This window comes from Solanum dulcamara, chromosome 3 (assembly GCF_947179165.1).
Source record: "Solanum dulcamara chromosome 3, daSolDulc1.2, whole genome shotgun sequence".
Taxonomy (NCBI): Eukaryota; Viridiplantae; Streptophyta; class Magnoliopsida; order Solanales; family Solanaceae; genus Solanum; species Solanum dulcamara.
The window spans coordinates 17,759,760-17,783,184 of record NC_077239.1 but is presented as its reverse complement, the minus strand read 5'-3'; the positions used below and the strand labels follow the sequence as shown (position 1 = coordinate 17,783,184).

At 35.0% G+C, this 23,425-nt stretch overlaps 1 protein-coding gene and 1 long non-coding RNA gene across 3 annotated transcripts; one reads left to right on the top strand and one right to left on the bottom strand.

Annotated features, from left to right (window-relative positions):
- Positions 1–5,807: 5,807 nt before the first annotated feature.
- On the top strand, positions 5,808–13,996 carry LOC129882453 (protein SCAR2). 2 transcript variants are annotated; one of them, XM_055956753.1, is made up of 11 exons: positions 5,808–6,158; positions 6,842–7,005; positions 7,366–7,489; positions 7,576–7,705; positions 8,413–8,474; positions 8,562–9,532; positions 9,617–12,100; positions 12,203–12,786; positions 12,870–13,160; positions 13,276–13,380; positions 13,467–13,996. In XM_055956753.1, the coding sequence occupies exons 1-11, from the start codon at positions 6,004–6,006 to the stop codon at positions 13,518–13,520; spliced, it is 5,124 nt and encodes a 1,707-aa protein (XP_055812728.1). In that variant the 5' UTR covers positions 5,808–6,003; the 3' UTR covers positions 13,521–13,996. The 2 variants fall into 2 exon arrangements, with proteins under 2 accessions (XP_055812728.1, XP_055812727.1); XM_055956752.1 differs by having other exon boundaries at positions 9,611–12,100.
- Positions 13,997–16,448: 2,452 nt separating this feature from the next.
- On the bottom strand, positions 16,449–18,541 carry LOC129881583 (uncharacterized). The gene is made up of 3 exons (XR_008765624.1): positions 18,465–18,541; positions 17,429–17,503; positions 16,449–16,630 (listed from the first exon to the last, which is right to left on the bottom strand). It is a non-coding gene; the product is annotated as an uncharacterized LOC129881583 (long non-coding RNA).
- Positions 18,542–23,425: the final 4,884 nt, after the last annotated feature.

The window sequence follows — 23,425 nt, the reverse complement described above, 5'->3', positions numbered from 1 at the left end:
TCTTGATATGTTAAAAGTGAAATATATTTTTGAAATAGTAAACAAGTAAAAGTGAACAGAGAAAATAATATATAAATTTAAAGTTTCAAAATATTATTAATAAAATTAATTTAATAAAATATATTTTTAATTAAACTTTTTTGAAGGAATATGCTAAGTCAACAGGGATCAAATAATACATGGAGAGGGTAACAAAAACCAAAACAGAGAAGAGTTTGAAATATTTATTTTTCAAAGACCCTTCAAGAGGGTCTGCTTTTTCTCGAGAAAGTTTTAATTATTAAATTTTGAAATGACTTGAGAATATTTAACTATTCTCATTTATATATATTTTTTAAGAATTGTCCATTTCCCAATCTCTAATTGCTGCTGTCCGTAGGTTCTTTCTTGCTTCGACTTGTGTTGATAACTTTAAAATATGCAATCATTTTCCATTTTATTGATGCCATGGAGTAACTGGTAAAGTTGCTGCCATGTGACCAGGAGGTCACGGGTTCAAGCCTTGGAAACAGCCTCTGGCAGAAATGCAAGGTAAGGCTGCGTACAACAGACCCTTGTGGTCGGGCCCTTCCCCGGACCCTGCGCATAGCGGGAGCTTAAGTGCACCGGGCTGCCCTTTTTTCCATTTTATTGATCTAACATGTGAAGAATTATGGGCAAAAAATTGACAAACAAAAGGAGGAGGTCAAACTGCCATGTTAATAAATTATCAAAAAATACCATAACCAATTTTTTTTTAACCAAATAAATAATGTTTTATTTTCTTTATCATAAAACCTACAACACATATATATACTATGAGTTAAAACCATAAACAATTTCGTCCTTACAAACAAAAGAGAGAGAAAAATAAGAATTAAGAGGTATGTACTCCCTTTAGGACTTGAGTGTTTTTTTTTTCTTTTTCAATATTTATGTTAACTTGCTAGTCAATTCATTTATATTATCTTTCATCAAAGTATGTTCCACCAACATTCAACTAACCTTAAATTAACAAAACAAAATCTTTCACAAGAAAGAACCATACCAATTTTCCATTTATTACAAATTTAGTAGCAACATGGATGTATGGTAATGAGATGACTGAGATTCCTTCATTTTTAATCAGAAATTTTATGTTCGAACTCCTAGAAATGAAAAAGTCATGTTGGGAGCATCACTCCTACAAATGGACCATGCAATGTACAAATCAAAATTTAATCGGGCTCTAATACAAAAAAATGACACCGATCGAAAAAAACCATATACGTCAGTGACCCCCACATAAAATATTTATAAATGTTGTCAACCTAAATACAAGAAGATGTTATTACTATTTCAGCTTTAAGTATTTTTTCAATGATTATGATTAATTTTAAAAGTTTTTTATTTATAAAATTTTAAACGCATGATGACTTTTTGAATATATGAGCACTTACATTTTATTGGAAAATTTTAAATATTGAAATGTTTATATTAACAAGAAAAATATAGTTTTATATAAATGTGATGGTCGGGCTAGATAATATTTAAAATTATTCTATTGAGTATCCACTATGTTTTGCTAAAAAATGTATCAAGTAGTTTTATCCATCAAGTTTAGAAAAAAAAAAATCCCTTTGTGCTCTTTAACTATCTGTATTATAGTTAAGACTTTGAAGTCTAATTTTCAAAAATTTATTACATTCACATTATTAGTCACTAGGCCATTGAATGAGGGAGTATATCAAAACAAATATGTTATCTCTCATAATTTTATTTTGTCATTTTTTTCTCTCGAGGTGAATGAAAATAATCACTACTTCCTCTATTTTTTATTATTTGACCCTATTGATTTGGTACATTTTTATCAGAAAAATATAATTAATGTATTTTATCAAATTGAAATTTTAACTTTGACTATTATTATTTTATATAGGTATTTAATATCAAGGAAAATAAAATAAAAGAGAAATAACACTCTATTGATTTACTAAGATGAATAAATGAAATAAAACATATATTTTTAAAGAAAAAGGTCCTGATAAACTCCTCAACTTTGCCATTTAGAGTTGATATACCCTCTATTATGAAAGTGACTTATATATACCCCTACCGTTACACAAATGGCTCATATATATCCCCCATCGTTACAAAAATAGCTCACATATACCCTTTTCATCTTAAGAAAGTGAAAAAATTATTTTTTTGATTTTTAATTTTTAAAAAAATTCATGTATAGAGTATATATATTTTTTTGAGAAATTAAAAAAAAATATATATATATATATATAAATATATACCCATACATGTGATTTTTTTTAGCAAAGATTAGGGGTATATATAATCTTTTTCACGCATGAATTATTTTTTGACTTCTTTGGTTATCATTATTTGAGTTTCTAATTCTTATTTTATTTTTATTTTTTCATTCTTTGGTGTAAATATAAGAGAAATAAAAAAAAGTGTGAATGGAAAAATGATAAAAAAAAAATAAGAAAAAAATTTAAAACTATTTTTTTGCAGCTATATTGTAATTTAAAACTAATTTTTGTGTTGTTATATTGTAATTTCGTTTTTGTATCAATAAAAATAATTGGGGCATGTATAGTAAATTTTATACTAAAAGTAGTGAGAAAAATAAATTTAACCATCAAAATAATAAATTCAAATTAGCCGCTGAATTAAAAAAGTCAAAAAAAATCATGTGTCAAAAGGATCAAATATACCCCTATATGTATTATTTTTTTAATAAAAAAACTTTTAAAAATAATTTAAAATTATTTTTTGCACTTTCTGTTAGAAGAAAATGATATATGTGAGTCATTTGGGTAATAGTAAGGATATATATGAACCACTTTTATAACGAATGATATATCATTTCTAAATAATAAAATTGAGGGATATATGAGACCCTTTTTCCTAATTGGCGAACAAGCTAAAAAAAGGATTAATAAATCACGCATTGAAACATGTCGTGTCTTTTGAGTCGAGGGTATTTCAGAAACAACCTCTCTATCTTTATAAGGTAATGATAAGATTTGCGTATACCTTATCCTTTTTAGATCCTACTTGTAAAATTTCACTGATTATGTTGTTATTGTCGTATGTTTAAATTGATGGAAGACATGACAATCCTTATGAAAGCCCAAACATTCACGCTTAGATGGAGGGTCCCACCATACAGTCAACTTGTGATCCAAATAATTGGAGTTAAAAATTACGATAACTTTTTTTTGCCCCTTAAATAGGTCTACATGTCTTTGTGAACATGTTTGCTCATTGTTCCGTCGGGTGTGTTCAAAGGGTCGGTTTGGATGGGTTGTTAGTTAAAATTAAAATTAAAATTTAATTAATTTAATTAATTTTTAAATTATTTAAATTAAATTAAATTAAATTAATTATGGTATGCATTTATTTATTTGATTGTTATTTATTTTTATTGGATTATTAATCATACATGAAAATTAAAAAAATGATTCATTCAAAAAGAAAAAAAATTAGAACAACTAGCATTACAGAATATCTGATCCCTCAATTTATCGTAAATAAAACTCCAAAATTTCACCACTTTTGGCCTAGCCAAGGAAGAAGCAGTGACATTTTGAGTTCCACCAAAAACTATCATAATTCATAGGCATTCATATACATATACATGAAACCAACAAGATAAACGCTCTCCTTTTGAGCTTTTTTACTTTCATAAATAAATTATAATAAAAACATATAATTTACTATGATATTTAAAATTGTTCACATATATATATATATATATATTATGTATATCGAATTATAAAAAAATATGTATATAATTTATGTATTTGATGTTGAACAAAATTAAAATCAAATCAAATATTATTAATTTTGTAAAGATGTGAAATCAAATCTAAATAAATTTAATTTTTCACAATTTAAATTGATATTTATCCGAACCACGAACAACTCTAATTTCAATGGAGAAAGAGAGAACTAGAAAACATGATAAGACTAAGGGCCCGTTTGGATTGACTTATAAGTTATTTTTAATTTTTTTGAGTATTTGACTAATCAATTTAAAATTATTTTGTGCTTAAAATAAGCCCCAAAAAATAATTGAATCTAATTGGCTTAACTTATTTAAAGTAGCTTATAAACTGAAAATAACTTATAAACCAAAAAAAAGAAGTTAAACTACGCTAATTTATTTTCTTTTAGCTTATAAATTATTTTCAGCTTATAAACTAATTAAAATAAGTTATGTCAAACAGTCATGAATGAACTTTGAGTAAAAATGTAATAGTTTTAACCTCAGCTTATGAGAAAATATTTTAACCTCATTTTTATTTATTTGGCTAAAAACAAAAGAAAATGAATAAATTATTATACGGTATACGTGCTATGTGAATGATGCAGGATCCAATACAACAAAGGAGGCCCACAATGAAGGGCATGACAAATTCAGCTGCGTCCTCTCCAACATATTTTATTCCAAATATTCCCTGGTTGTATTTTTTTTTTAAAAAATACATAATATTATTAAAACAGACGAATTATAAATTATACTAATATTTTTTAGTTTAAGATTTATTTTTAAAAATGTCACCGGGTAAGATGGTCGAGTGGTTAAAGCCCAACAATATATAATATTTATACATAAAATTAAATAATATAATTTTTCAGTAAAGGTATCACTTTAACATCGCTTAATATAAGATGGTTGTTAGTTTCAATTAATCACTATCACATGTCTATTGAAAGAATATATTTTCTTTAATTTAATCCTAACTGATTTTTTTGATTTTCTATTAGTAATTTTAATTATAACTTCAGTCTATTCAATAATTTAAACAATATATAACTTATTCAAACCAAATATTTAAAATAAACAATTACATAACAAAATTAAGAAATTACATGAATTATATATTTACTTATGTTATTCGTTAACAATTTTTTATTATTATCTTAAAACTCATATTAATTTGAGTTAGTCAATTTACTCGATATTTATTATATTTATGTTCTATATGAAGTTGATGTTGAAGTAGAAAGAAGGCCGATAAATAAAAATGCATTAAAGAAAATTATTGATTATTTGCTAGATTATTAATATAAAAAAAATCCAAATACTAAATTCTACTTTTATATACTATACACCAGAAACTAGAAAAATTCTATATTTACTTACATTATCAGTTAACAATTTTTGTTTAGTATCTTGAAATTCATATTAATTTGAATTTGTAAATTTACTCGATGTTTATATGTGTGTTATAACTATCTCGAGAATATTTTATAATTTGTTTATAATATATTCATGAAAGCAAAAATATTCAAAATGAGAACACTTATCTTATTGATTTCATGTATATGCGTCTGTGTGACAGTTTTTGGTGGGACTAGGAATGCCACTCTTTGTTGTCTAGGCTAAAGTGATGAGTTTTAAAGTTTTATTCAGAGTAAATTTATTGATCGAAAGTTCTGTCAGCTGTTTTAATTATTTTTCTATTTAAATGAATTGTAGTTTTTTTTCCTTTTGAATGAATCATTTCTTTTATACTTATATATGGATAATAATTGAATAATCAAATCAAAAAATGAAATCGATAACAATCAAACTAATAAAAATATATTATATTTGATTTAATTTAATTTAAAATTTTTTAAAACTAATTGAATTGATTTGATTAATAATTGATCCAAATCTACCCGTAAACAAAGTCATAAAAGTATGTAAAAAATAATTAAAATTAAAACGGTGATTAAATAGCAGTACAAATAAAGTCATAAAAGTATGTAAAAAATAATTAAAATTAAAACGGTGATTAAATAGCAGTACAAATATTTAATATAGTCAACCAACCCTCTTCTCTGAGTCCTCACCTCTTCTGTCAACTGTACATTCACAGCAACTCTCTCTCTCTATACAATTACCAACGAAGATACAGCTATACATAGACTCCATAGATATACCATGTGTATGAATTGAATGTCGATAATGTAATGTTGCTATTCAGAAGAAAGTATATGATGAATTTGACGAATTAGGGTTTCGATTTTGTAGAAATGCCTGTGAATAGGTATCAGATTAGGAACGAGTACAGCTTGGCCGATCCGGAGTTGTACAAAGCTGCTGATAAAGATGATCCAGAAGCTCTACTTGAAGGTGTTGCCATGGCTGGACTTGTTGGTGTTTTGCGCCAGCTTGGTGACCTCGCCGAGTCAGTATCTTCTTTTTTTGTTTTTTTGCTTTGTCTTCTGATGCGTTTTTCGTTTTCAGCTGTTTGATTTTGGGATTTTGTCGTTTTATTAGTGAATGCTCTCTGGATTTTTGTGTTTCAAATCCCTCTTTTATTTGAATCGATATAGTGAAACAGGCGAGTTGAGATATATCAGTATTGAAATCTATTGAAACTTGTAAAGACGCTTTTTAGTTATTGAAATGGAAATCTGAATTTGTGAGTCCATTATTTGAATTGTTATTTGATTGCATTGTAGAATGTTAATTTTGACAATTATTGCATTGTAGAATATGTCGATGTTTTTTTTTTCTTAGTTTTTTGGCTGTTTGATTTAGCATTTATAAGTGATTTCTGCATATATTCTTATGGAGTTCCTACCTTTTTATTATTTAAATCATTAAACTAGGATATGCTTGTTAGAAAATGTTCCGAGTTTGTAGAGCTTAATCTACTTAGTTGCTGATCAATTAACTGCAAAGGCATCAATATTGGTAGTATCTATTAAAATGTGGTGCCAAATATGGGTCTTTCTGCTTATGCACTTTGTCCCTGCAAGTGATATCTGATCACTTTATTTTGTAAAGATGTACTGCAGTTGAAGTTCTGTTTAATTGTGGCAGTGATTAAAATGTTGTTTTCCTTGTTTATTCTAAATGTTCAAGGTTTGCTGCTGAGATATTCCATGACTTGCATGAAGAAGTGATGGCAACTGCTGCAAGAGGTCATAGTCTAACGGTCAGGGTCAAGCAGCTTGAAGCGGAATTTCCTTTGATTGAGAGGGCATTCCTCTCACAGACCAATCACTCTTCTTTCTTCTATAATGCTGGTAAGTGCAAAGAGCATTTCATTGGTCAATAACACCATAGAAGTCCTGGACGACTTAGTATACTTGTTTTTTTCGGGCACTTTGATGACTCTTCTTGCTGCTTCTTAATTCTGCACCAAAAGATTCCATCCTTTCTAACTGTTTTATACATGTTTATGGCGCTTGCACGCGTGTGTGTGTAGAGAGAGAGAGAGCATACAACGCAATAGTTGTCTTTCATTTTCTTGAACATAGAACATGGCGTATATGAATATTAGTGTTTCTGCATTTGAAATAAATGGATATTAGTATTTGAGGAATTTATTGAGTTTTCGATATAACCTATGCGTGAAAGTATTTGTAATACAACTGTTATTTCAGGTACTGATTGGCATCCTAATCTGCGAATCGACCAAAATATGGTTACAAGGGGAGATTTACCTCGATTTGTGATGGACTCGTATGAAGAATGCAGAGGTCCACCTCGTTTATTCCTTCTAGACAAGTATGTTCTGTTTTTAGCAGCTTTCATTACATAGAGTGTTAAACTTCATTAGAACAGCGTTTGTCAAACTCAATGGATTGTAACAGGTTTGATGTTGCTGGTGCTGGAGCATGTCTGAAACGTTACACTGACCCTTCATCCTTTAAAGTCGAGACATCCTCTTATGCATTCACAACTTCAGATCTTCAGAGGGAAAAGAAAACTCGCAAGACAAAGGTAATTAAAAAGAAGAGAAACTATTACTCCTGTTTCTCTGCAACCTCTTGGTTTCCTCTGGGATTTATACGAGTGACATACTGATTTAGTGGCTTTTCCATGGCTTGATGTTTGAGATGTCATTTTCTCTTTTCCTTCGGGCTACAATTGGAAGGTTTTTCGTGGTATTATGATAAGTTCTTGATACTTTCTTCCAATTACTTGAACATTTATTTCTTCATGTGGTAACATGTGCTTATTTGCTCGAGTCTCTGTTGATCTCCTTCATGAAGCTTTCTGAAGCCAGCCCCTCAAAGGTCCATCTTGACCGAGAAAAGTATGAGGGAAAAAGGAGCAAAATGATCTTGCCCTCCTAAAACGTTTAATTTTAACTTGACGCCTGTACTGAGAAGTGAATCTGTTATTTTCAGCTATGAGGCATCTGATGTCTGTTATAATTAGAGGAGCCCTTTTAGCTTTAGCATATAGGCAGAAAGATGACTTTCACTTAATGTAGTAGAGAAACCTGCATTCTGAATAAGAAGTTTTTGCCTAAGGAAGATTGGGGTTTGCAAAAGCATAGTCTTTCCATCTTGGCTACTGTTTCTGGAGGGTTCTTACTATTTCGTCCGTCAGCAAGCAGCTTCTTTTCAGTGATAATATCAATGATGATGAAGTTGCATTATCTTTCTGGTGCTTCAAAATATTTTTTTATCTTTCTGTTGCAGAAGAGAGGTTCACGTTGGAGAAATGGGGAGACACCTGAGGTGTTGCCTACATCACATGCCAAGTGAGATCCTTGATGCCTAATGTATAAAATATGCATTATGATTGTTCTAGTTGAGTATCTTATTCTGTGTTCCTCACATTTGTGCAGACTCCATCAGCTGTTCTTGGAGGAACGCATTGAAAACAGTATAAATGTTCCTGCACATCGCGTGAAATTGAAAAGAAAGCTGAATGGGTTTCCATTTGATCTGAAAACTGGGAAGAGCTATATGAATAAGTTCTTGGAGGCTTCTTCACCAGAACATAAAGTAGTCCATGAAGTCGGTATTGACTCATCACCTTTGAGATTGCCATCGACTGATGCCTATGAAACTTCGGCGGACACGGAAGATATTAGACCACCGAGTCCTGATAAGGAGGTGATGTGGAGGAACAAGAGAGCATCTTTATCGCCATCTCCACCACAAATTGAAGAGAACAATAGTCTAAGACCATGCTTAGATGAAGTCAATGAGGATCTCTCCCACTATCGAGTGAGAGGAATTTCCAGACGAAGCCATAAATCACAATCAACTGATATCTTGCCTTCTATTCATAGCGTGGTTGATGAAAAGGAAATAGCAGTGGATGGAGAAAGCCGAACAGACAGAGGTATTGGTTATGAGTCAGATGATGTTGCAAGTGAAATAGATAATTATGTCGATGCCCTAACTACAATGGAGCCAGAATTAGAAACAGACTCTGAGCAGAGAGCCAGAAGGGATTTGCACTTCTTGAACAGCAAAAAGCAAGTGTTATGTCTGTCTTCTAGCAGTGAAAAGCTTCAAGCTCAATCTTCAGATTCTCATTCAATTGAGAACTCTACATTATCTGATGATGGGAATAGTTATTCTAAGAAAGAAATATCTAGTTTTTCCTGTTCTGATTCCCCTAGCACTTCTGTTGAGAGTGTCCTCTTGGAGAGGGAAAGTTCTAGTAAGGGAGCTAAGACCTCTGATACTTCATGTGAGCAGCAATCTGTTAATGAGGAGACTCAATTACCCCAGCCTCCAGAACACAGTGTTTATGATAGAAAATGCATTATGGTAGCTAGGGAACCCTGTGGCAGTTGTGACTCTGGTGAGCAAACTACTACCCTACATTTTACAGATTCAACTCCTATGCCGATACATGCTTATACAGGAATATTTGTTGAAGTTGCAGGGATGAGAGCTGAAACAAATGAAAATTTCGTCTCTCATGGCAAGAGTGAAAATCCTTTAACTACCATTGCAGAAGATGCATCAAGTTTGCAGGTCAGTCAACCCCATGCTCCTGTTATCCTTGATGCTCCAGAACAGAATGGAAATGATTCACCATCTAGAGCATCCATTGATGTCAAGCTAACAGATGATTTGGTTGATCGAAATTTGAGGCTAGGTGAGAATGTGTCTTGTGCATCAAGTCATTCTGATATTCCTTGGCATGCCAGAGATAACATGCCACAGTCAAAATCTTCTGAAATCCAGCATGAGAGCAATTTATATAATGATGATGCGAGTCTAGTTAATAATCTTCCCTTTACTTCTGAGCACCTTAACGTTCCTTCTGAAGACAGGCGTGAAGTGTTGTCTTCTGATTATCAGCAGTTACCCAATTTGGATGGTGAGGATCCATCGTTAGGTGATGATTCAGCCTCCTTATGTAATCTTCCTAATTGTCCATCATCGAAAGAAGGTGATACCTCACCTTCATTGTTGGCTGTAAACCATCCAAACCATGTGGATGGTGGTCTAGACAATGAGAATTCAAATGGTAGTTCTGTTGGTTCAGTTCAGATACTGGATATATTGGGTGCTTCTGACAAAGATACATGCATGAAGCCACATAACCTCAGTACCAAAGATATTGAAGCTGGTGATGCAGATGAAGAGCATGAAGAGACATGTGGGGCATTCAACGATGCAGTTATGTTTGAGCCAGGGGACCTCAGTAAGAGCTGTGGGGAAGATGGCCTCGATTTTGTTGATGTGCTGAACCCTCAGATTTCAGAAATTGCAACTGATATTCAGCCACTTGAATCTGGAGAAATGGATATTTCATGTTCTTGGCAGGAAAATCCTGTAGAAGTTTCGAGTTTAACAAAAATTGATGAAAAGGTTAGTATTGCCCCCAGTGAGCTTTTTTCTGGAATTGCGTCCACTGGTTCGATTACCTCTCCACATCTCAAATCATTGACCAATGAAGGTATACTGTCAGATGAGATAGAAAATAAGATAGATAAGTCTGATGTCACAGATGAGACTGCTTCGCCTCTTGCTGCGTTGGCCGATAAGGAAGATTTTGATGATCTACACTCATCTTTAGATCACAAATTATCTTCAGAAGAATCTATTTGCTTAATTGGACATTCCAGCCAGAATGAATTCGAAATTGATCTACCTAATAGTCATGCAGAATCAAAGTTTAAGATACAGACAGCTGATACCCCAGATTCTAACTCCTTTGTGCTTGATACATCAACCTATCATCCTCCCGAGACAGCAGTTGTTGATACAGCCACTGGGAGAAAACTTTCTTTTGATGCTGAAAACACTCTGGACTTGAACACTGCTCCGAGCCAACCACCATTAAAAAATTGGTGCTTGGATACTGTATCCTCCGAAAGGAGGAAAGTTGCTGATTCCACTGAAGACGCCTCATCTTTGCAAATTTCTCTTGAAGAAGGAAAGGATGAATTAGAAGACAATCAACCCAATGAGGAATTGCTGCACAAAGCTGATTTGGACCAATCACCTCTCTTGGAGAAGATGCAAAGTCATGTTGACAGAGCGTCTGATGCTTCTTCCCAATCTCTTCTGGCAAACCTTTCAAGTCAAGATGCAGTCCCAGATGTTTTAGCCCACAGCAGAAATCAAGTTCTTCAACCTTTGCTAACTGATTACTTTGCAGAAGAGAGGGCTGAGTCAGCAATCCATGAGCAAGTTAAAAGGGAAGTGCTGGATAGTGGTGAGGCAAAGTCAAAGCCATTACCTCTGTTAACCCAGCCACAACTGGTAGATTGCTTTGACATTGAACAATCTGCTGAAGCTTCTTCAATATCTTCACAAACAGTGGGCCCCAGTCATCCTTCATTCCCTGAGCTTTTATCACAGAGTAACCAATATACTTTGTCATCTTTGTACAAAAAAGATGAAGAGATAGCATGTAAAGAACCAGATAAAGAGAGATTGATAGATGAAGATGCAGCTAAAGAGGTGCTGTTTGAAGAGGAACGCCTCTCCAATCATGTTGACATAGTAGGAGCCCTCAATGCTTCTTCGGTACCATTTATAGCAAATGTTCCTAGTCAACTTTCGGTTTCGAATCCCTTATCTATTAGCAGTCATAATGTCAATCCTCTTGAAAACGGGAGTATTTCTACCTCTCCTGGCTTTGCATTGCTTCCCGATGAACGCCAGATCAGTCAGGCAGAAATGCCCCCATTGCCTCCTCTTCCTCCAATTCAATGGAGGATGGGGAAACTACATTCTTCCCCGGATTCGGACGGGGAGCCAACACAGCATTATACAGGTGCCAATCCATCAAGTCTGGCATCTAGGACTGATCAGAATGCTCAAACTGTGAATCAAAACATGCTTTCAGCTGTAGCTACAGAAAGTTCAGAACTTATTGATATGTATTCTGCTGATAGCACGGCACTATCAGGTCTGTTGACTTTGCTACCCACAGTTCTTTGTGGAAACAGTAGTATTAGGTTTATTGATACAGTTGATAAACACTCCACAAAGACTCACTTTCCATTGACAGGTCAATATCATGAGGTGCAGCCACCTAGTTTGCATGCTATAAGAAGGGAGGCACAGCCTATTAATTGGATCCCAGATGTAACTTCTCTGGATAAACCTTCTATTGATGTTTTGGGTTCAAGTGAAGAACTCATCCAACGACAGAACCAAGTTGCTCCAGAATTGCTTCCAGAGGAACAAGGCTCTGCTCATTTGGAAGGAAATCTGCGACTGCCAGTTAGTGATGGAATAAAGCCAAAAGCACCTCCGACAGATACAGTGATTACAGATGCTTCTGAGTCATTATTCCATGAACCATCCCAGCCCCAGCATCATCCCCTCCATCAGTTAGCACCGGAGACTTGCTTAAACAGATCCAATCTTGAAGAGACTCTCACAAGTTTGGAGAAAAATGCAGTGACTCATGGCACTGTTATCCCATCATATACAGAAAATGCAAAGCCTGATCATAGCGTTCCAACTACAGAGGCAGAAATTATTTGGCCAGCTGTGGAGGAAGGAAACACTAATGAGATTCGCACAGTGAAACTACAAAGACCACGGACTCCATTAATTGATGATCTTGCTGCGCATGACAAAAGCAAAGTAAGTTTTAGTTCATTTTGGTCAAACTTGGAGATTGCAGTGTAGGTAAACTTCATGTCTCTAAAATTTAAATTGTTGTGCAGTTGAGGAAGGTTACAGAGCGGGTTAGGCCTGAAATACATAAGGTTGATGAAAGAGATTCTCTCTTGCAGTTGAGGAAGGTTACAGAGCGGGCTAGGCCTGAAATGCAGAAGGTTGATGAAAGAGATTCTCTCTTGCAGTTGAGGAAGGTTACAGAGCGGATTAGGCCTGAAATACAGAAGGTTGATGAAAAAGATTCTCTCTTGCAGTTGAGGAAGGTTACAGAGCGGGTTATGCCTGAAATACCGAAGGTTGATGAAAGAGATTCTCTATTGGAACAAATAAGGAAAAAGGTAAGATATCAATTTTTATAATTGTTTATTTAACTTTGCATTCTAAGTTTATGTTTTTCATCTTCTTAGTTGGTAAGTATTTCTCCGAGCTGAAAACGTCTTCTTTGTTTTCCAGTCATTCAATCTGAAACCAACGGTTGCAACAAGGCCTAGTATTCAGGGTCCTCAGACTAATCTGAGAGTTGCTGCAATTTTGGAGAAAGCAAAAACAATTCGCCAGGTCAGTCTCTCTCTTTCTCTCTCTCTAGATACGTGTGTCTGAGCATCTGCATATCATTGGTGCTAAGGTTTTCCATGTTATTACAGGCGTTTGCTGGAAGTGATGAAGAGGATGACGAAGATTCTTGGAGTGATTCATGAAAAATCTAGCACTATGATAAATTGTGGGACACATTCCCAGTGCCATGGATTCAGAAGAATCTCGACCACATTCTCAGTGAGTCAAGCTGATGGTGAAATAGATTGGAAGTCTCTCTTCTCAGAAAATTCCATGCTTTTCTCACCTCTTGTAAAATACTCTCCCTCTCCTGTCTCTCCGTCTGTAGCATATAGCTAATTGTTAGTGTTGTCTCCACGTCATAGTATGGTAAGTATATTCAATCATGAGATTGCGTGCAAGCGCGTTGTTATTCATTTTTCATGTAAAGGCAGCTGCTATATATTGCATTTCTTGTTTACAAGTTTAGTGTAAAAGGCCTGGTCAATTTTTGTATCTACGATAGTAATGGCTTTGATTTGTCCAAGATTGCGAGAGTATTAACGCTGCAAGTGTTGAAATTTATTGTATACGTCAATCAAACACTTCTGTTGTGTATAAAATACGGATATTTTGCTCAGGTTTGTGGACATGGTGACACCTCTCTATTACTTTGATAGGAATGCAGGCATCTTCAAATGCTTTTTTCAACTTGCAACAATATTGGCACGGAGTAAATATGGAAAAGCACTAGTCTTTTGCATACGAGGATGTTCACTGGAAAATATTTTATCCTGCAGGATATGTTCTGTTTCGTCATGATAGTTTTCATTTTTTCGGAGTTATATTCCGGGAAACTCTGTGGACATGGAATTGTTCAAGTTTTTGGAATTCAATTTGACACTAAATTCCAGAATATTTTTGGAATTCTTCACAATTTTCACTTCAAACTACACATAAATATTCAAAAAAACAGCTCTAATTAGTAATTTGCATTATGTACAAACACAATTTCAAATACCATTTTAACTTGAAAATAATATATTTTTTTTGTTTCAATTTGTTTGCCTTTGAAATAGCTTGAAAAAAAGAATAAGACAAACAAGTTAAATCAAGCATGCTTTTAAAATGACATGTAAACATGCTTTGAATCAAACAAATTTGTTAGGCAAACAAATTGAATCTTCCATCATACTTATTACGTCTAATTATATTTCACAAGTTACAAAAAATCATCTATATGCATTTTCTACTTAAATAACATGTCTCCTCAACTTCCTTCTATTCTAATTCTTATTCCCCCCTCTCTCTATATATATAATCAAGTTCCTTCTATTCTAATTCTTATTCCCCCCTCTCTCTCTATATATATAATCAAGGTAAATGTAATGTAGCACTTTTCTAAAGTCAAGGAACTCATTTATCTTTTTTCTCAATTTTAAAAAGAATTTCTCTTATTACTTTTTCATTTATGTGCTATATTATGGAATCTGAAAGATACGCATTTACTTAACTTCTCCTCTTCCTTCATACATTACTTGTTTATTTATGTGAAATTATGGATAAAATAAGCTTGAGACGGTAGAACATGATCTGCACAGTTATGTACCTCTTAAAGCTCATTAAAAATATTACTCTAGATTCCTTTTAAGTTTAGTTAATTTGACCGCAGTCATAAAACATGAATAATTTTAAGAAATAATATTTAATTTTGTAAATTCAATCAAGATAGAGGAGATGATTTTCTATTTTATATGCATAAAAAATTAATAAATTAAAAATAAAACATAACACATATTTCATATTACTAGTTTAGTGTATGTGTTTTGCACATGTGTCTCACGTCAATCAATAAAATTATATACAAGGAAAATAAATTATTAAAAAAAACTGTGATATACATATATATATTTTGTAACCAATATGGTTCTGTATCTCGTTCATTCTGAGTGGGTTTAATTCATCTCCGATTTTACTTTGTAAGTTGTGTATGTATCATCTTCATGGATCCGTCCATTATTCCATCTTGTGTTATTGACAAACATAATATAAATTTCTAATTGCTATTGGTCTGTAGCTTTTCTCTTAATATAGGCAAATTATAGACTATTTTTATGATATTCTTAGTATATTTCTATTCTAAAATTACAAATTTGTAATGAATGAACAAATAAATGATACACTTAAATATATTTACCTACGTATTATTATTTATAGGAGTCTAATATTAGGAATAAAACTTTTTCAAACAATTGTCGGATGCCGTAAATTTCAGCTTCTAACTGTAGGTTTGTTCTTATATAAAAAAATAATTTATATTGAATGTTTCTTAATCTCTCCAAGCATGAGTGCTACTTCAAACAATTGTCTTCCCTTTTTAATGTGATACTTTCTTTCGACCTTGAATTAAATAGGTGAAATTAATCGTTAAGGGAAAATTCAAGTATATATAGTTATTTTAAAAAATTAAATAATTACTTGTAGTAAAGTGAATATTTCAATAATAAATATGATTTATCCAAATCCGACGTAAAAAATGAATGGCATTCCTTGCCAGCAAGACAAATATTACAATAAGAATAATATAATTTTATAACAATTTAAATTGATGAGGTGAAGATTATCTTACCTTAGATATTACTTTGCTTGAATAGATGAAACTTGTGAATACAGGAATATGTTAGTTATAAAATATTATTAGACTAAACTTACTCAACTAAGGACAAAATCTAACTTTAATGAAACGAGATAACAATTAATATTGTTTTGTTCAAATCAAGAATATGAAAAAGAAAGGTAGAAAAACATGAAACAAAAAGAGGAAAGAGAGATTAAAAACTTGAAAATTAAATAAAAGTGACGACGACGCGACAACGAAATAGCAAAATAAGATGTAGCACTATGTCACGATCTAATTTATGAGTCGTGATGGCACCTACACTATCTCTCCGAGTAGGTGAACCATATTACTAAAAACAAGTTAAATAAGCGAAAAAATTTGATAAGAATGTTATCAAGACTTAAATGCTTATCATAATTAGCTATGTCACGACTACCCCAAAATCTGGTCAAGAGTACAAGAGCGCTAACGTAGTACGTAATAGAAGTCTGAAAATACCCGAAGGCTACATGTTGTCTATCGAATACAAAAACAGAAATAAATAGAGAAGGTCCTTTAAGGGCCAAGGATGACAGGTAGCTTACCCTGAATAACTGAAAGATGTCACCCTCGAGTATCAGCCACGGGGCGTAGAGATGGAGCCTGGATCATACTCTGCACTCAACAAAAGTGCAGCAAGAGTAGTATCAGTACAACACTAGTACCGGTAAGCATTATAGGCCGACAATGATTAGATAACGCATGAAGAAGTTGAAACCAACAAGTAGCACATAGAGCAAACAGGTATGTCATGTATCATATACAAGTAATATATAAAGGAATTATGAAATCAACCAAGACTGATATAACTCACCAAATGATCAGTCACATATATGAGTGGATGAATGCAATAGTCACCCCCTCACTCCACTCTCCTACACACATGCCAAGGACCGTGCCTCAAAGCCATGACCCATGGGGGACCCGCGAAGTCCATGTACCACTCGTACTCTCCGGAAGAAACCTCGGAGGCTTTCAATCACTCTCAATCTGCGGCAAAGACCCCGGAGTCTCTCTGTCACTCTCGATCTCCAGCAAAGACCTCGGAGTCTCTCAATCACTCACTTCACCAGTCATCACAACAATAATATGGAAAGCACGCCATGCATGATATCAGTCTAAAAAATATCATCAATATAAATTAATAAATACCAGTCATATTACTGTCCACTGTTCAATTATCAATATTATCATTTTTTTTCATGTGATGAGTGAACTAGTATGTGACAGAGATACAAACAAGTGATAATCACATAGATAACACGTTTGGCGTCAAGCCCACCTATCAACTAACAACATCAACCTAATTGGAATTCACATCCACTTCATGCCCAAAGGCCTATATGATATCCCCGTCACTTTCTACAACTACATACGGTTCTCTAATTAGAGTCTAACTAAAGTAGACCGTACCTCAATGCCGAGCGGGTGCCACGAACAATCAAACTAAAACCTTCCCTTTGCATAGAACCTCTGAACGATCAAAATCTATAAAATAAGCGGTCTACGTTAGAATACGAATCTAAGGACACCCATATTGCTATATTTATATTCAAAACCCAAAAATGCACCTCAAAAAGTGGCCTTTGTCCCACAAGGGCAAAATTGGAAATTTATTGAAAAACTGGCATACAATAGTTCAAAGTTTATGATTCAATTTTTTTTATTAAAATCCAATCATGAATGATATATATATTCTTGTTATTATAAATTAATCATGTATGTAATTAGTTAAATGTTGGATCGTAGTGAGAAATAAAAGAGATTAACTAAAGATTAAGTGGATAACTAGCAGGGGACACCCTTTCACTCTATCAAAGTAAAGAGTATGTATTGATTTGGTAGCCATCATTAGTCTTGACAATTTATAAAGGCTAAGGGTGGGCCTACATAGAAAGAAAAAGAGAGTTTCTTTTTTAATTGCACTTTGGAAAGTTGCTAATTTTGCTAAACAAAACAATAAATTTTCTATAATTTCTAACAGGAACATGGTTCCATTTATAACAGCCATGTGATTTTTTATTTATTTATGGTAGCAACGTTTTGGTTCTTTCCAAAAGGATAGCAGCAATAATTTTTACTCTAAATGTATAGTAGCAAATTCCATATTTTACTTGAAAACTCGTTTCCATGGAAAACCCACCAATTTCTAATCTAAACTCATGGATGATATCGCTAAATAATGGATGATATCACGAGAAAATACTTAATTTAAGATTAGAAACTTACCCCCACTAACTATTAAAATTATTTCCTTGGAATATACCATAAAAAGTTGACACATCATGGTTAGAATTCAGGAAGAATTTACCACAAGTGCTAAAAATCCAAACTACTAATACAAAGGATAGAGCAAACACGCATACACATGGGAATGGAAAAATAAGCAAGCACTGAAACAAATGTATAATGCAAGAGCACATTCTAATTTTTGGAATAGAAATCTTACAATTTCTCTCGCCTGTTTCGTTCTCTTTTCTATCTTTTGCCTTCTTTCCGTGTAAACCAAAAAAGACCTTACACTACATTCCTCTTTTATGTCACTTATTGAAAGTGGCTTGCCCACTTCATTTATTTCTAAAAATAAAAAATATATATATACTTCCACTTTATGTCACTCATTCCTGGAAACATCATGAAAGTGACTTGCCCACTTCATTTATTTCTAATAAATAAATAAATAAAAATAACATCCACTTAATCCCTTAAATTGATTGAATCACTAACTTTGTATCCTCGCATCATACGGCTAACCACCAACAAAAGTAGAACATTTACTAATTAAGTGTATTTCCACCCAATACTAATATCATATTTAATGTCAAGGGATATGTTTTCTAGAAATTAATGAATCCAAAAAAAAAATAGATTACCCGTCAATTATATAACCGTGCCCCTTTGCCTATATAAGAATACCATTTAAGGCTACGGAAAGGGTATTTTAATGAAAAGAAGCCCAAAAGTGCTGAACGACCAAACGGGTCATCACATCAGATACCAATCAAACAATCGCTTGTCCTCGAGCGATAAGAGAAAGATGGAGAAAAGGGTACCTGATTTGTCTAACAACTGAGGATATCTACTTCGCATATCCTCTTCGGTCTCCCATGTGGCCTACTCAATCATACGGTTCTTCCACTGTACCTTGGCCGAAGCAATCTCCTTGGACCTTAACTTTCTCACTTGCCTATCTATTATTGCTACCGGCTCTTCCTCAAAGGATAGATTCTGATCTAATAGTACCGAATCCCACTGAATGATATAAGACCTGTCTGAATGGTACTTCTTCAGCATGGAAACATGAAATATCGAATGAACACCTGCCAAACCTGGTGGCAAAGCCAACTCATAAGCCACCTCGCCAACACGATGAAGAACCTCAAAAGGGCCAATAAACCTCGGGCTCAACTTGCCCTTCTTCCTAAATTGCATCACACCCTTCATGGGGAGACCTTCAATAGGACTTGCCCACCAACCATGAACTCCATATCACGAACCTTTCGGTCAGCATACTCTTTCTGCCTACTCTGAGCTGCCATAAGCTTTTCCTGAATAAGCTTGACCTTGTCCAAGGACTCCTTCAGCAAATCTGTACCCCAAGGTCAAATCTCGAAAGCATCAAACCACCCAATAGGAGAACGACACTTCCTACCATATAAAGCCTCGAATGACGCCATATCAATACTGGAATGATAGCTATTGTTGTATGCGAACTCTACCAAGGGTAAGAATCTGTCCCAATGACCCCCAAAATCAATAACACAAGCCCTCAACATATCCTCAAGCACCTGAATAGTCCTCTCGGACGGACCATCTGTCTGCGGGTGGAACACAGTGCTAAGATCTAACTGAGTTCCCAATTCCTTCTGTAAAGTACTCTAGAAATGGGAAGTGAACTGAGTGCCTCTATCGGAAATGATAGAAATAGGAACCCCGTGCAATTGCACTATCTCTCGGATGTAGATCCTGGCCAACTTCTCCGCGTTATAAGTAGTATAAACCAGAATAAAGTGTGCAGACTTAGTCAACCTATCCACGATAACCCAAATCGAATCAAACTTATCCAGAGTCTTTAGAAGACCAACCACGAAATTCATGGCGATCCTTTCCCATTTCCACTCAAGAATGGGCATCCTCTGAAGCACACCACCTGATCTCTGGTGCTCATACTTAACCTGTTGGCAATTCAAACATCGAACAACAAACTCCACAATGTCTCTCTTCATTCTACCCCACCAATAGTGTTGCCTCAAGTCACGGTACATCTTTGTTGCCCCTAGATGAATTGAGTATCTAGACTTATGAGCCTTCTTTAAGATCAACGGGATCAAATCACCAACTTTAGGAACGCAAATGCGCCCCTTAATTCTCAAAACACCCTCATCATCAAGAATAGCCTCTTTGGCTCCTCTACTTAGCACTTTATCCCGAATCTTGCGCAATTTCACATCCTCAAACTGCTGGGCCCTAATCTTCTCTAAAAGAGACAACCTCGCCTCCACATAAGCTAGAACCTTACCAGGTTCTAAAATATTGAGCCTCACCATACTATTAGCCAAACTCTGCACCTCCATGGCTAAAGAACGCTCTCCTACAATCAAACGTGCCAAGCTGCCCATACTTACTGCTTTTTGACTCAATGCATCAGCTACCACATTAGTTTTTCCCGAATGATAAAGAATAGTAATATCATAATTCTTAAGCAACTCCATCCATCTACGCTACCGAGAATTTAGGTCCCACTGATTAAACACATATTAAAGACTACGGTGATCCGTGAACACCTCACAATAGACTCCATACAAGTAATGTCTCCAAATCTTCAATGCGAATACTACTACAACCAACTCTAAGTCATGAGTGGGGTAGTTTTTCTCATGGACCTTCAACTATCTCAAAGCATACGCGATTGCCCTACCCTTTTACATCAACACACAACCCAAGCCTATACGAGAAGTATCATAATAAACATTAAAGTCCTTTCCCTCTATAGGTAAAGCCAAAATCGGGGCTGAAGTCAATAAAGCCTTGAGATTTTGAAAGCTCTCCTCACATTCATCGGACCACTGGAAAAGAACATTCTTCTGAGTCAACCTAGTCAAATGGGAAGCAATAGATGAAAATCCCTTCATAAATCAGCGATAATAACTCGCAAGGCCTATGAAGCTCTGAATCTCAGTCACTGAAGTAGGTCTGGCCCAATCTCTAACCGTTTCAATCTTCTTGGGATTAACCATAATCCTATCCTTGGACACAACATGTCCCAAAAATGCTATGGAACTGAGCCAGAACTCACACTTTGAAAACTTGGCATACAATTTTTTCTCCTTCAATAGGCTAAGCACGATCCTCAAATGCTTTTTATGATCTTCCTTACTCTGAGAGTACACCAGGAATGCATCAATAAATACGATCACAAATGAATCTAAGTAAGGCTTGAAGATCCCATTCATCAAATCCATGAAGGTTGCAGGGGCATTAGTAAGCTTAAAAGACATTACCAAGAACTCATAATGACCATAACGGGTCCTGAAAGCGGTCTTCGGAACATCCTCCGCTCAAATATTCAACTGATGATAGCCTGGCCTTAAATCAATCTTAGAAAAGATCGATACACCCTGAAGTTGGTCAAATAAGTCATTAATGCAGGGTATTGGATACTTATTTTTTATTGTAACCTTGTTTAATTGCCGATAATCGATACATATCTGAATGGTACCATCTTTCTTCTTGACGAACAGAACGGGAGCACCCCAAGGGGAAATACTGGGCCTAATAAATCCTTTGCTCAACAAGTCTTGCAACTGCTCCTTCAACTTCCTCAACTTTGCCGGAGCCATCCGATAGGGTGGAATAGAAATTGGTCGGGTGCCGGGCTACAAGTCAATGCAAAATCCAATATCTCGATCAGGCGGCATACCATGTAAATCTGTAGGGAAAACCTCTGAGAACTCACAAACAACTGGCACTGACTCTACGAAAGGAGTGTCCACACTAGTATCCCGAATATGAGACAAATATGCTAGGCATCCCTTATCTACTAACTTCTTTGCCCGAAGAAATAATATGATCTACTTAGGTGCTGGATTAGGATTACTCTTCCACTCTAACCACGGAATACTTGGTATAGCCAATGTGACTGTCTTGGCATGACAGTCTAAAATAGCATGATAGGAAGATAACCAGTCCATGCCCAAAATAATATCAAAGTCCACCATATCTAGAATAACCAAGTCTACCTAAGTATCATACCCCAATAACCTGACCACACAAGACCTATAGACCCGATCTACTATCACAGAATCTCCGACAGAAGTAGAGACACGAATGGGTACATCAAGCATATCACAAATCATATCGAGACCCTCGGAGAAATAAGTGGACACATAAGAGAAAGTAGAACCCTGATCAAATAAGACAGAAGTTGATCGATGACAAACTAAAATAATACCTGTGATAACCGCATCAGAGGCCTAGGCCTCTAGTCTACCCAGAAAAGCATAGAAATGGGCACGTCCACCCTAGGACTGTGTGCCTCCATGACCACTGCAGACTTTCTGAGATCCTTCTCTTACTGACTGAGCGCTTCCCCTACCAAACTGATGACCACCTCTACTAGGCTGATGGCCACCTCTGCTCAATTGCGAACCCCCTTTACTAAAATATCCTCCTTTTCTAGCTGGCAGTATTGGAGGCCTAGATGTCTGAACTCTAGAACCCTGCCTGGATTTAGGACACTCTCTTGCATAATGTCCTATCCCACCGCAATCAAAACATGCTCCTCTAGCCATAGGCTGCTTAACTGTCATAGAAGAACCAGAATACCCACCGCGGTCTGAAGGTCGGGCGTAAGAACCTCGAGAAGTCTATTTAGAACTATGCCCACTGTAACCTGAAGAACCACCTGCTAAAGCCTGTAGTGATGAATGTATGGGGAGGCTGTAGGGATGATGACGAACCCTATCATGTTATCCCCAACCTCTAATAGGACCTCTAAAACTATCAAATCTACGAGCTTTCTTATCGCCACCCCCACTATGTGCCCGACCTATCTCTGACTCGACCCTCCTGGCATGCTCTACAACTGACTGAAATGAGCCCCTAGAAGCCTCCAAATGTAAGGTGGCTAGCTGAAGTAGAAGGTCCAAACCTTTCACAAATCTCCTCACTCTTTCAGCCTCGGTAGGAAGCAATGCCGTCGCATATCGGGACAAGGCGAGAAATTTGGTCTCATACTTTGCGACAGACCTACCCCACTACTCTAATGTCGAAAACTCATCCTTCCTATTATCTCTTAGAGTACGAGGAACATATTTCTTTAGGAACACTTGGTAGAACTGGGTCCAGGTCAAATATGATGATCCAATTGGTCGACACTCCATGTATGACCTCCACCACTGCTTGGCATCC